Source organism: Eurosta solidaginis, chromosome X (genome assembly GCF_040869045.1).
Source record: "Eurosta solidaginis isolate ZX-2024a chromosome X, ASM4086904v1, whole genome shotgun sequence".
In the NCBI taxonomy this organism is placed as follows: Eukaryota; Metazoa; Arthropoda; class Insecta; order Diptera; family Tephritidae; genus Eurosta; species Eurosta solidaginis.
The window spans coordinates 2,740,519-2,754,161 of NC_090324.1; the positions used below are offsets into that span (position 1 = coordinate 2,740,519).

The 13,643-nt window shown below is 40.7% G+C and overlaps 1 protein-coding gene across 1 annotated transcript in view; it reads right to left on the reverse strand.

Moving 5' to 3' along the window:
• The window catches only part of Ca-alpha1D (Ca[2+]-channel protein alpha[[1]] subunit D), a 6,221,746-nt gene that overhangs the window by 1,913,144 nt on the left and 4,294,959 nt on the right, over window positions 1–13,643 (reverse strand). Inside the window, exon 19 of the mRNA XM_067758067.1 lies at window positions 3,620–3,707. Within this exon, the coding sequence (XP_067614168.1) occupies window positions 3,620–3,707 (88 nt within the window). The remainder of the gene's footprint in view (window positions 1–3,619; window positions 3,708–13,643) is intronic.

Here is a 13,643-nt window from a genome sequence, read left to right on the forward strand (position 1 = left end):
GTTTGCTTGCTTTACAGTGCGCAATTTTTCTGCTCTGTAGTCCACAAATCAGCCGTTGATGTTTCATCGAGCTTTCAGAGTCGTTGTAAATTAACATCCACCAATTCCTTAATAGAAAGCATGCATATTGGTGGCGAAGTTGTTGGTTTTTTGTACCGACCAGAGACGACCCATCCTAATAGAGTCTTCTGTAATGATGGCAAATCAGATGCTAACTTATCTGACCAACAGATAAAATATCGAAAAAGATTCCAGTGCCTATTAGTAGATCCACCTTTGTTGACTTGAAGAAGTGATCATCAGCGAGCTCAATGTTGGATGGCAGATTCCAAGTTGAAATATTGATTTCAGTCTTTGGCTGGTAACCAATGTTCGAAGTTACGTAAAATGATAGGGTATATTATAGCCAGATACCCTTGACTTGACAGTGGTTGATATTTTATATTTTATATTTGCCACCGAATCTCCTATGCTTTGGATCTCAATGTGACGCCTTTCCCTTGGTAGACGTAATTTTTGGGAGAAATCTTCGCGGATGAAATTCACTTGAGAACATGTGTCAAGTAATTCGCTACCCAACTGAAAACTTCTAGACGCATCTCGTATGAGGACTACAGCTGTTGCCAAGATGACTTGTTCTTGTGGTGAACCCTCGCGATGTGTATGAGCAGCTGCTGTACTAGTTTCTGGTATTGGTTGCTCTATCAAGGATGTGGAGGACGTTGGTGATTGTCCAGTATTTGAAGAGGTAGAACGATGTATGAGACTATGGTGTGATCGTGCACAATACTCGCACTTAAACGATGATGAACAATGGGATTATTGTAATTCTGCGAGAGGCAATTTAAGCGCATACCTTGCCGTTTTACCTCCTTGAATCGATCAGCAACCGACATCTGCTTAATTCGTGGGCAGCTGGAAATGAAATGGTCTGAGCTTGAACATACGAAGCAAGAGCTTTTCGTACATGAAAACGAGTAACCCTTTCGCGAAGATTTGTTCTTGGTTTCGGTTTTATTACTTGGTTTGCTGGTGTCTCCGAAAGCGAGTGGGCCGGATGCGGATTCCAAGAACTGACAACGTCGCTCCAGCACCTTTGCGCACTCTTTCCATGTTGGCAAATATTTGAAGTCCAATGACTCCTTCCATTTGATTTGCGTTGCTTCATCGACTTTATCCATTACAAGGTGGATGAGTAAGACCTGTGAAATATTTTTGTCGGAGCCAATTGGCAAAAGAGAACCATACAGAGCGGATACGTTGTCCATCAAGCTGCGTAGTTGCGACGGATTTTGTTTTGCAACTGAAGGAAGGTCAAATAATGCCTCAACAGTCTCAAAGAATATCATTGTGCTGCTGTCGTAATGGGCCCTTAGCCTCTCCAGCGCTTTTGGGTAGTTCTCGCTAGTGTTTTGGAATGCCTTCACAGTCTCCAAAGCCTCACATTGCAAACAATTGAGAAGATGATTGAATTTCTCAATATTTGTATGGGTAGCTTCCTTGTCGATGAGGCTCATGAATGATGATATGAAGTTCTTATAATCCGAATACTTCCCGGAGAATACGGGAAACTTGAGAGTTGGTAGTTTTGAGCGGGTGGATTGCACAGGTAATACTGTTTCACTAAACGATGTATTATTGAGGTCTTCTCCAAGCTGCTGATTGAATGGTCACGTAAAGGTCTTCCAAATCCTCACGACCATTGTCTGCAGGCCCGAGTTTCTCAATTTGCGTTTGATAACCCAATGCTTGTTTAAAATAGGATTCTACGGCACTTTAGCTCAATCGGAGAAAGTACTTTACCTGATTTATTACCACTGGCTTCTACGATTGTCTTATTACGAGACATATTCGTGCGCCTTAAGGAGCGCTTTTGCTTAGCTTCCTCCAGTGACATGATGATCATAATCTTCTACGATGTTTGATGCGAAAATACGGAATTTGCGGTTTTCAACTAGCTAAAAGGCAAGTAACGAAGAAAGTGCAAGGTTGCTTAATGCACAAAGTCGCCAATACCAAGTTATATGCCACTCGAAATAACGCTGGATCAAAATGCGATAACGCGAAAAAGCGAACTCTTCAATTTAACAATTGCCAAAGAAAATTGCAAGACAATTGATTTGTTTCGAAATGCCCCACGTTGGGCGCGAAAATGTATGAACAAACTATTTTGCTTGTCCGATGGCAAAGTTTATGAAAAATGCGCGATGAGTTATAGACTTATACTAAATGCAAAAAGACAAAATGACTCAAAATCTTCCCTTTTATACACAATTACAATTTTACAAATGTATACAACCGGTTTGCTAAGAAACAAAATATGAAGAACAATAGGCAAAGACAATAGATGATATGCGTATGCAATTGTACATATAACATATGTACACACATACAAGAATTCCAAGTTCAAGGCCTATGTTAAGCTCAGCTTGTGTTGTTATCATATCAGGTGATAATGGTAAACCGTTTTGAGGGATCAGTGCAGGAGCGCATTCTGGGTAGGTAGTTCAGGGGCGGATAAAGGTGCAACGAATTATGTGTGCAATGTGACCCAACACTATCAATTTTAATAGAAAATTTCGCTATACAGGCCAAAGTCCGTATTACGTTATACTATACGTAATCGAAACAAATTTTTTAAACACAATAAAACTGAAATGGTGGATCAGATTAGGTAATGACATATACGAACTAGCGACAAATAGTACTCGTTTAATCCATAATTTATTATAATTTTGAAAATTGTTTGACAGTTGCATATTTATCGTTTGAGTGAAAATGGCTTTAGTCACTGATCGTCAAACAAAACACGGGCCCAGGCTTTTCGGATTGTATAAAAGGCACGCCATTTCTTGTGCGGTTAATTGAGCCAGATAGCAGGTTATTTTACTAAGGGTGTATGTATGATTATTGTTACATGTTTCTTGGTCGGTATATGATTGTCGGTTGTAATTCAAGGTGAACTAATTTAAAATAGCCCTCAAAGGCAAAGTTTTTTGAAGAGAGCGTTTGGCACGGCCTAAATTTGCAGATACTTTGTTTGTTTTCTGCCTTTTCATGCTCATTCATGGTTAGTTATTGCTGTTCTAAATAATAATAGCATTAAACGCATTAGCTTCGCCTTCATTTCGTAGGTTTTTTAGGATTAACAGATTCCGGAGTTTTCGACTTTTAACAAGGGCCGTGTGGTGTGGTGATAGCGTTCTCCGCTTATCACACCGAGGTTGGTGAGTTCACGCCCGGGGCAAAAAGCAACATAAACATTTTAGAAACACGTTCTTTCAATTAGAAGAAAGCTTTTCTAAGCAGGCTCGCCACTCGGCAGTGATTTGGCAAGCACTCCGAGTGTATTTCTGCCATGAAAAGCCTCTCAGAGAAAACTCATCTGCCTTGCAGATGCCGTTCGGAGTCGGCGTAAAACATGAGCTTTGCATACATTTTTAGTTAACACAGGATTTTCGCAATAAAAGAATTGAGCTCGTGGCATTGACATTTCTAATATCGATATATCTAAAGTAGTTTTTTTTTACTATTATACCTCCGCCGAATAATCTCTTTAGGTGTTCCTATGGCGAGTTTTGGGGAATGCAGAACACAATATTAAAGTTGAATTGCTTACCTTAAGTCCTTTAGCACGGTTAATAGCACGCAGAGGCCTTAGTACACGAAGTACTCGTAATATTTTCACGAATGAAATCGCATTCGAACTGAAATGAAGATAAAGGTATATTATTAAGGAAAAAAACTTTCAGAAAACAAATATGTTATGCTTAAAAATGTAATGTACCCGGAGAAAATAATACTAGCTGAAGGACTTAACCGCTCTTAAACAATATTCCATTAAAGCGTGCAATTGTTGGCGTATGCTGACGACACAGAAAATATCGGCTTTAGCACCCGCGCTATTTGATCTGCCTACTCTAAACTAGAATAGAAGCGGAAAGGATGAGTTTGATGGTAAATTAGGACAAAGCTGTCATCAAGCAAAGAGTCAGCGCATTCCCAGAGCAACTGTTGGCAACCATAATTTCGAAATATTATGGGACTTCGTTTATTTTTATTACCAGCACGAACACAAACAACGTCAGTGTAGAAATCAAGCGTAAAATTACTTTCGACAACAAATGCTACCTTAGCCTGAGTAGGAAATTGAAATGAAAAGTTCTCTTTGGGCAAATAAAGATCATGCTCTAATAGTCAATTGTCGTATTGGTTCTGCTATATGGTATAGAAGCATGGGAAATGACAGCTGATAGCTGCGGTAGTGGTCGGGAGAAAAGTTCTTCGAAAGATTTTAGGACCTCTATGCGTCAGCGACAGCGGGCACCGAAGAAGAGCGGTACAATCTTTAAACAGACACCAACATAGTCCAGCAAATTAAACCACAGCGACTATGTTGGCTAGGTCATGTTATGCGAATGAAAGATGATGATCCGCTAAGAAAGTTTTTTTTTATTGGAACCCGCCTATGAAAGCAGAGGAAGAGGGTTGTCCCACTTCGCTGGAAAGACCACGTGGAAACGCTTTAAATTAAATTTCTTTGCTGTTACCAGTTAACCCAGCGAAGAAGCAACTGGCGCGCCTTGTTGGAGGTCCTAATCGTTTAAACGGTTATGCGTCAATTAAGTAAGTAAGTAAGCATCGTAACGGCTCCATCACTGACAAGCCCATAACATACGTGCATTTGAAACAAATTCTTTGAGCTCTTCTAGTTACAAAAATATATCACGAAAAGTGTTTGATAACCGATCGAAATTTTCTGCAATTAAAAACTTGGTGTCGGTTAATGAAATTGTTGGAAGTGTTGTATATTTTTATCTCAGGAACGGTCCTTTTTTGGTCCAAATGGCAACCGTGCTGCATTTATCTGGTAGCTTTGAGCTAGTGCTTCTATTCAGCTTGGCTGTAAAAGAATATAGATATACCTTGGAAGATAAATTCCGAGCCGGAAGTGATTTGCAAGTTTTCCAAAACAGGAGAACAAATGCTTAATACACACAATCTAACGGCGGTTTGAATTACGGAAGAACCGGGCATAGGGCTTTCGTGATAATATAAAAGGGTATTAATATTCATAGAATTGATGTCCGTTTCATGTGCTATTTAAAAAAACGATCGAAAAACTAAAAAGGTGTTTTTTCTTATATTCTGCATTTTTTTAAAAAGTGCTCAGGGAATTACTTTGATTTTGGTCTTGATTGGATGCTTGCAAGAGTACTGATCAAAAGAAATAATAATAGACATTCTATGACTTTGTATTTAAAGTTAACAAAAAAACTGTTGAGCTATATATAAACAAAACAAAACTGTTGAGATACATAGAAAGGAACCTAGTGACGGTATCAAAAAATTCATTACCAAGACAAAGACCCTAATCGAAAAATCTGGGATTATGCAGTCATGGTTTATATGGAATTGTCCACACCTCACGAATGCACTTCCACAATCTCTCGCCTTAAGTGCCATTGAAAATTTGTGGTCAATTTCGGACTCGGCTACACGGCCAAGGCAGACTAGTAAGATTAGCGATTTAAAAACTACTCTTGTCGAAGAATGGCATAAGATACCACGCGAAGCCGCTCAAAAATTAATTGCGTTTATGGAAAATCATCTTGAAGATGTTATTTAACAAAAAGGAGGTCATACGAGATACTAAACTAAATAAAAAAGTAAATTTTTCCAAGGCAGGGCCGGCGCACGAAATAAAATGTGACCTTAGTTTTTGATATAATTTCTGATGAACCATGCAATGCATTGTGCCCAACTAGGCGGTATAATTGATTATCTGCTAATAAGGCAGTACATTTGTGCCGGTAAAGTAGTGCCCATTAGTTGCTGAAAGCAACTGTTTTGTAATTTTTATATTCATTCGCTAGTAAGTGCAAAAATTTAAACGTGCCATTTTTCACCGCCCGCCTTTAAATTAATTAAAAGGCCGTAAACGTCGAAATATATATTTAAAATAAATTTGTTAATTCTAATCGAGCAATATCAGTTTGTATTGAATTCATTTTGAGTGCTTTCGCACGAACTAAAGGCAAGTCATTTTTTGAAAGCACGATTCAAGGTATTCACCGCAGTACAGCACGCCAGCCTTTTATCAGTTGAAGCCGAATATTTTTGCGTAAGTAAGTGTATACCACCCGCATCTGCCAAGGTAATCTAGCGCAAAGCTCCTTTGCCGCACCATTTTTTGATCCATCGAGCCGGATCGCCCGCATCGCTCGCAATTTTAATCTTTTTAATTTATATATACACCGCATATTTGATTCCGTTGGAAAAACTACAAATCAATTTAATTTTTATTCGCCCGCTACGCATACATATTTGCAAAAATACCAACAATCCAAGTCATTTCTATTTGACTGTCATTTGCCCTCTACGCGAACACGCATTCATTCCACTGCAGAATCCGTATACCCTTCTCTACAAAAACAACTCAGCAAGCAATATTTTCATAGATCTGTACATTTGCGCATTTTAGTAAGCCATCTTGGCAATTATTTGCCTTCTACGAGTAGCGTTACATACGTATATTTATAATAGAATTTGTTTTTTCCTCGTTCTGCAAGTACTGTAAACTAAAACAACAACAACAAAAATGTCAGCCTCTGTGAAAAAACGGGACTCTGCGTTGAACGCAATAAAAAGTTACATTACAAAAGGCATGGATGGTACATTTTTGTTAGATACCGACCAAGTTGAGAGTTATTTGAAACTCTTGGACGAACAATGGGTTCGATTCAACGCTGCACAGGATGAGGTGGACGCCGCTTGTGGTGCCGATAACGTTGCAGTGGATGAGAGTACACGAACTCAAGCCGAAACTGGGTACGCTATGGCCTTAGAAAATTTTAGCCGTGCCAAAAAGTGTCACACCGAAGCCTCATCCCCGAATGCAACCCGACCAACAAATGTTTCTTAAACCGTGTCTGCCTCCATTCGTTTACCCAAAATGGAGCTACCCACATTTTCAGGCGACTCCAATGAATGGTCAGGCTTTTACGGCTCGTTCTGTTTACTGGTTGACAGTAATACCGCGCTGTCGGACGGACATAAAATGCACTATTTACGGAGTTGCTTAAAGGGTGAAACTTTGAAAGTGTTCAGCGGTTTCCAAATTTGTGATGCAAATTACAAGGAGGAATGGGATTTGCATAAGTCGCGTTTCAAGATCATGCGCGTGTTCGCGAATCGCATTTCAAAGCTATGGCCGATATCCGCAAAGCAACAAGCGACACCGCCAGCTCAGTAAAAGGAGTCCTCAACCCATATCAGCAGCACATTCGTGAATTGAAAGCGTTAGGCCGACCCGTCGATTTCTGGGACGACTGGCTCGTTCATGAAGTAGTAGGTAAACTCGCGTTCGAAACCAGGAAGCAATGGGAGCTGTCACTTGTTAGCGACGAACCCCCAACTTTCGAGCAGCTAGTAACATTTTTAGAAGTTAGGTGCAGATCACTCTCGATGCTATCGTCAGCTACTCCGGTACAGCCACATCCACCCAGAATACGACTAGTTGCCCTTTTTGCAAGGAGGATCATAAGATTTATAGTTGCGAAAAATTCAGTCGTCTGGACGCCACCGCTAAAACAAAATTTGTGAAGGATTCGAGTATCTGTTTGAACTGTCTGAGTTCGGGACATTTTAAGCCTCGTTGCAACAGTTCTTCGTCGTGCCGCATTTGTCGCCAACGCCATCACATCTTACTGCATGGGACTCCAACCGCATCCAACATCAGCAACCTCGCCGAAACCAAGCAAACCAGCTCGAACTACGCCTCCGCAGGTACTAATATCTGCGACAGGTACCATTATCTGCGAGTAAGACAATTTTGCTGGCTACTGCTCTGGTAAGGATTCGAGACTGTGCTGGGCGCTTTCAGCAAGGTCGTCTGTTATTTAACTCTGGGTCGCACGCTTCCTTCGTGACTGAGTCGTGTGTGCGTCGTCTGTGCTTAACGAGGAAATCGTCTGCTGCTATCATCACCGGTATTAGTTCGTCTCAAGGAAGGCGCGCTAGAGGTGAGGTTTCGCTTTCGCTTTTGTCAAACTTTTCGAATGAACTCAAACTGTCGCCACAACTGCATGGCCGCATATTAAAGGGTGGTCTCTAGCAGACCCACAGTTTATGAGGCCTGGTCGTATTGATTTGCTGATAGGATTGGAGGTTATGGATCAGCTTATGTGCCCGGAAATTCGGAAGGGTCCTTGTGGAACGCCGGCGACTCAGTGTACACTCTTCGGTTGGACGGTTTTCGGCAGTGTTGACTATCAATCTACCCCTTGTTTGCAAACATATTTTTGTGATGTACATCTTGAAAGAGCGTTGACTAGGCTGTGGGAATTGGAAGATACACCGGAAAAAACGCACTTAAATAGGGAGGAGCATTTTTGCGAATAGCATTTTCAGGAAACGCCTAAAAGATCTCCAGATGGCCGTTTCCGCTGGGAGACTCTAGGAACCAGGCCGTTCGTAATATTTTACGTATAGAGAGGAAGCTTGCCGCCGATACCGATTTACGTTCGCAATACAACGACTTTATGCAGGAGCTCATCATGAATCACATGGAAGCGGCATCCGCAACCACAAGTCCGACCTTCTACATGCCATACCATCTTGTTATAAAGGAGTCGAGTGTTACGACCAAATTCCGAGTCGTATTCAACGCATCCGCTAAGACATCGACTGGGTACTCGCTCAACGATGCACTGCTTGTTGGTCCGCAACTGCAACAAAGCTTGGTATGCATACTTCTTCGCTTCCATACCCACCCCTATGCCGTTACCGCTGACATTGCTGAGATGTACCGGCAGGTATGTGTTTCACCGAAGCACATCGACCTGCAACGGATTGTTTGGCGAAGTGATTACAATCCAAGATTACAGAATGCAACGGGTGACGTACGGCGTCGCTGCCGCATCTCTTTTGGCCGTAAAGTCGCTGCAAGAAAGTATACGGTACTCACCAAGTAGTTGCGAAAAGCCTGCGGCTGTCATTCAACGAGATTTGTATATGGACGATTTGTTGACCGGTGCTTCAAGTAAGCATGAACTGCAGTTGCTGCAACAAAATGTCTCCGAAATACTTCTCGAAAGTGGATTTGAACTTCGCAAGTGGGCTTCAAATTGCGTGGAGCTAAGAAACGGGATATCCAGCGCCTCTGAAAATATGTCTCACTACCTTGCTGAAGGGAAAGATGTACACGCTTTAGATCTCGTTTGGAATACGGATGAGGATTATTTCACTTTCGCAATCAACCTCAAGAAACCGCCTAAAATTTTGTCGAAGAGAGCATTTCTTTCGAACGGGTGCACGCTTTTCGACCCGTTGGGCTTGCTTGCCTCCAGTACGATTAATTCTAAAATATGGTTTCAGGAGGTTGGTTGGGATGAGCTCGTACCGAAAACAGTCGGAACACATTGGTCTGAACATCGCTCTGAGCTACAAAGGTTAACCGATCCGAAAGTGCCTCGTTGGGTTGGTTGTAACGCCTCTGAGTCATCAAGCGAACTGCACGTTTTTTCGGATGCGTCCGAACGTAAATCACGAAATCACAGTAGCCTTGATTCCGGCCAAGACCAAGGTAGCGCCAATCAAGTCTACAACTCTAACTCGTTTGGAGCTATGCGCTGCGCACCTCGCTTCTAAGTTAGTACGGAGTATTTCCCGGACCTGGAACGAACTCCGCTATCCGTTATACGCTTGGACTGATTCGACTATTACTTTGGCGTGGTTGCAAGCGCATCATAGCAGATGGGAAACTTTCGTCGCAAATCGCGTGGCCGATATTCAAGGAGTCTTACCGTCTGAGTGCTGGCAACATGTACGCTCCGAATAGAACCCGGCAGACTGCGCATCGAGAGGCATAACACCTTGAGAATTCGTTCAACATGAAGGTCTGGTCCAGATTTTTTGCATGGCGAAGATCAATTTTGGAAGCAAGCTTTACAAGAACCGCATTTAACTGACCTGGGCCTACGTAAAAGGATCGCCGTTCATATTACAGTACCCGAGGATTCTTGGTCAGTCATAATTAAATATTCTACGTTTTCAAAATTACGAAGGGTTATGGCTTATGTGCTAAGGTTTAAACACAATACTCGCGCCAAAAGGAATCACACGCTTAAACGAACGAGTGGCACCCTAACTGTCAGGAATTGGCCGAGGCCGAACTAAGACTGATTAAGTATACTCAGCGTACTTATTTTGCTAACGAAATTTCTCATTGCAGGGAGAAAAAACCCATTCCCTTGCGAAGTAGCTTGTTGCGCCTGCAACGGTATCTTGATCCGTCTGGTGTTTTGAGGGTTGGAGGTCGGCTAAAATCAGCAGACGTCTCGCTTGATGCAAGGCATCCTACCATTTTACCTAAAAACTCTCCGCTGTCGAAATTTATAATTTCTGACATACATCAGTATACTCTACACGCAGGGCATCGCATAATGACAGTAGTTATAACGCATCGCTATTGGGTGATTAGCGCCCGCAATCTAATTAGAAGCGTATATCATAAGTGTGTTAAATGTACTTGTTTGAACCACAACACTTCCGTTCAGTCGATGGGCGACCTACCGTCGTCTCGTACTACGTATGTTCGCTGCTTCACACGAACTGCTGTAGATTTTGCTGGTCCATACACGTATAAATTTGCACATGGTAGAGGGTCAAAATCGACGAAAGGTTACATTTGCTCGTTGATCTGCATGTGTAAATGCACTTGGAATTTGTAGGCGATTTATCGGCGACCGCCTTTCTCAATGCTTTCATACGTTTTATCAGTCGTCGAGGGTATTGTAAGGCCATGAACTCCGATAATGGCACGAACTTTGTTGGCGCTGACAGAGAACTTCGGTAGAGATATCAGAAGTGTATGGCAGATGATAAACTACTAACATTTTTCGCCGACTCCAATAGTGGCATTTCAACGCACCAACTGCGCCACATATGGGTGGATATTGGCAAGTCGGTGTAAAGCCCGTAAAATACCATATTAAACGAATTCTTGAGAGGAGCTTATTATCTTTCGAAGAGTTCAGTACATTGCAAGCTGAAGTTGAGGCATGCGTTAATTCGCGCACTCTATGCGCGAATCCAACTAGCGCGACCGACCTTGAAGCCTTAACGCCTGGTCACTTTCTCATCGGTGAGCCATTGAATTCGATCCCAGAACCTGAGGGTCAAGGGTTCTGTGGAAATCTACTTCAACAATGGCGCCTAATCTCCGAAATACGACAACATTTTTGGCACCGATGGAGAGATGAATATCTTTTAAACTTGCAACGCCGAACAAAATGGCTCAAGTCTTCACGCAATTACGAAGAAGGAGATGTTGTCGCACTGTTTGATGAACGAACTTCACCTACAAAGTGGGCGGTTGCTAGGGTAATTCATTGTCGCCCTGTCGAATGATGGAAATGTGCGAGTCGTAACAGTGAGAACGAGTAATGGGGAATACGTGCGACCTATAAAGAGATTGTGCCTTCTGCCTACCAAAGGAGATCTATTCTGTGAGTCGTAATGGGTTGAACAATTACATCCACACTTGGTATGCATCTAACCAAGAATTCTGCTACATATGTATATATATGTATATCGCAAATACAAACTGTAAAATTTATAATTTTCAATCATAGTGATTATATTTAAGTAACTATAATTAAACTTAAATTTTTTCGAAATTAAAAAAAAAATTTATATTTTTGAGATCCAGTTTTATAATGACATTTGTATAATTATAAGTAAACTTAAAAATTTGAAGTCCATTCGAAGTTTTAGTCATTGTGAAATTAAAGTAATTTTGGCATATTTAATGAAATTTGAAATCTATTTAAAGATCGAACTGTTGTTAAATTAACGTAAAGTTTGAATATTTAAAGAAATTAAAATCTGTGAATTTTTCAATATTAAGTTTTGTTATTTTTATATTCATTCGCTAGCAAGTGCAAAAATTGAAACGTGCCATTTTTCACTGCCCGCCTTTAAATTAATTAAAAGGTCGTAAGCATCGAAATATATATTTAAAATAAAGTTGTTAATGCTAATCGAGCAATATCAGTTTGTATTGAATTCATTTGGAGTGCTTTCGCACGAACTAAGGGCAAGTCATTTTTTGAAAGCACAATTCAAGGTATTCACCGCAGTACAGCACGCCAGCCTTTTATCAGTTGAAGCCGAATATTTTTGCATAAGTAAAAACCAGTATATACAGTCCACACCCGCAGATAATCTACCACCCGCTACATTGCCACAAACGATCTACCACCCGCATCTGCCAAGGTAATCTAGCGCAAAGCCCCTTTGCCGCACCAATTTCATTTTAAATCAAACAATTAGCACAAACGTCTAAGCACACGAAAAATAAGTATTTGTTCAAACACAAGCATATTTTTATTAAAATTGTACACTTGAATGTTTTTACATCGCCATTAGTTTCCTTTCATATAGCTATAGTTTTGCTCTGTGGTTGCACGCAATAAGATGTGAGCCACTGTACATAAGAAGGTAAAAACTTAAAAAACAAATTTAATTAGAAGTTTAACCATTTCTATATTGGCGTTCCTGCTCCGAACCATCACATCATTGAATATTATTTAACATGGCATTCAAACAAATTTTAAAAATTAGATTCTATTACCGAATTAAAAGAAGAAAATAAGTGCTAGTACTACAAACTAAATTTAGTTTTGTGAAATTTTTTGGACCAATACCATTTATCTGACTAATATAATATTGGGAAATTAATTTTCTATTCTGCCTCATAAGGTCAACCTACCTACCAAATTTTATCGCTTTATCCGTCTTTGGTAATGAATGTAGAGTTCCAATTAAAAGAAACACGCGACTGGTTAATTTTAAGAAATTTATTTGATTAAATTCAATAGTTAAATAGGTATGTTATTTATGAGAACTATATTTTATAATTATGCGGTCCGTGTAATCTCGAATTTAAACAGCAACTGTCCATTCGTTCGTCAATGGCGTTTTGTGCTGTCCTCGTTTCGTTGTTGTTCGTCAAATTAGGGTTCTTGCGCAGAGTTGTATATAAGCGTAAATGTTGGATCGTATTAGGGCATGTGTAGAGATAGCATATTATGGTATGCAATCCCGCATTCGGCCATCCTGACTAATCGTTCGGCTCGAACGATGGGTCCCACTTTTTCATGTATTCGGCGACGGTGGTCGTACGTCCAGGACTTTCACCTTCGCCAACCTTTTCTACTTCGTACCGATCATGGGCTAAAACTTTCACAATCTTGTAAGGTCCAAAATATTTCGGCCTTAATCGAAGACAACTTCCAAATTGGGTACGCTTAATGGCGACCAACTCATTTTGTTTATATTTCACCACCGCTTTTCCCTTCATGTCGAAATTAAGTTTATTTTCTTTTTGAATCAACGCAATATTTTCCTTGGTTTCCACTCGAATTTCCTCGCGTTCCGCATCTAAGTCATCGAAATCTGCATTCTCTAAAAACTCGCTTAATTCTGACAACCCGGTAACCCTCATGTCACATCCTGTTAATATCTTGAACGATGCAAACTTATTACTACGCGTTGGAGTATTATTTATGGCTTGTTGTAACCTATCTATGTATTTGTACCAGCTCTTTGGTTCCTCTGCACACAATTTTGACAACATT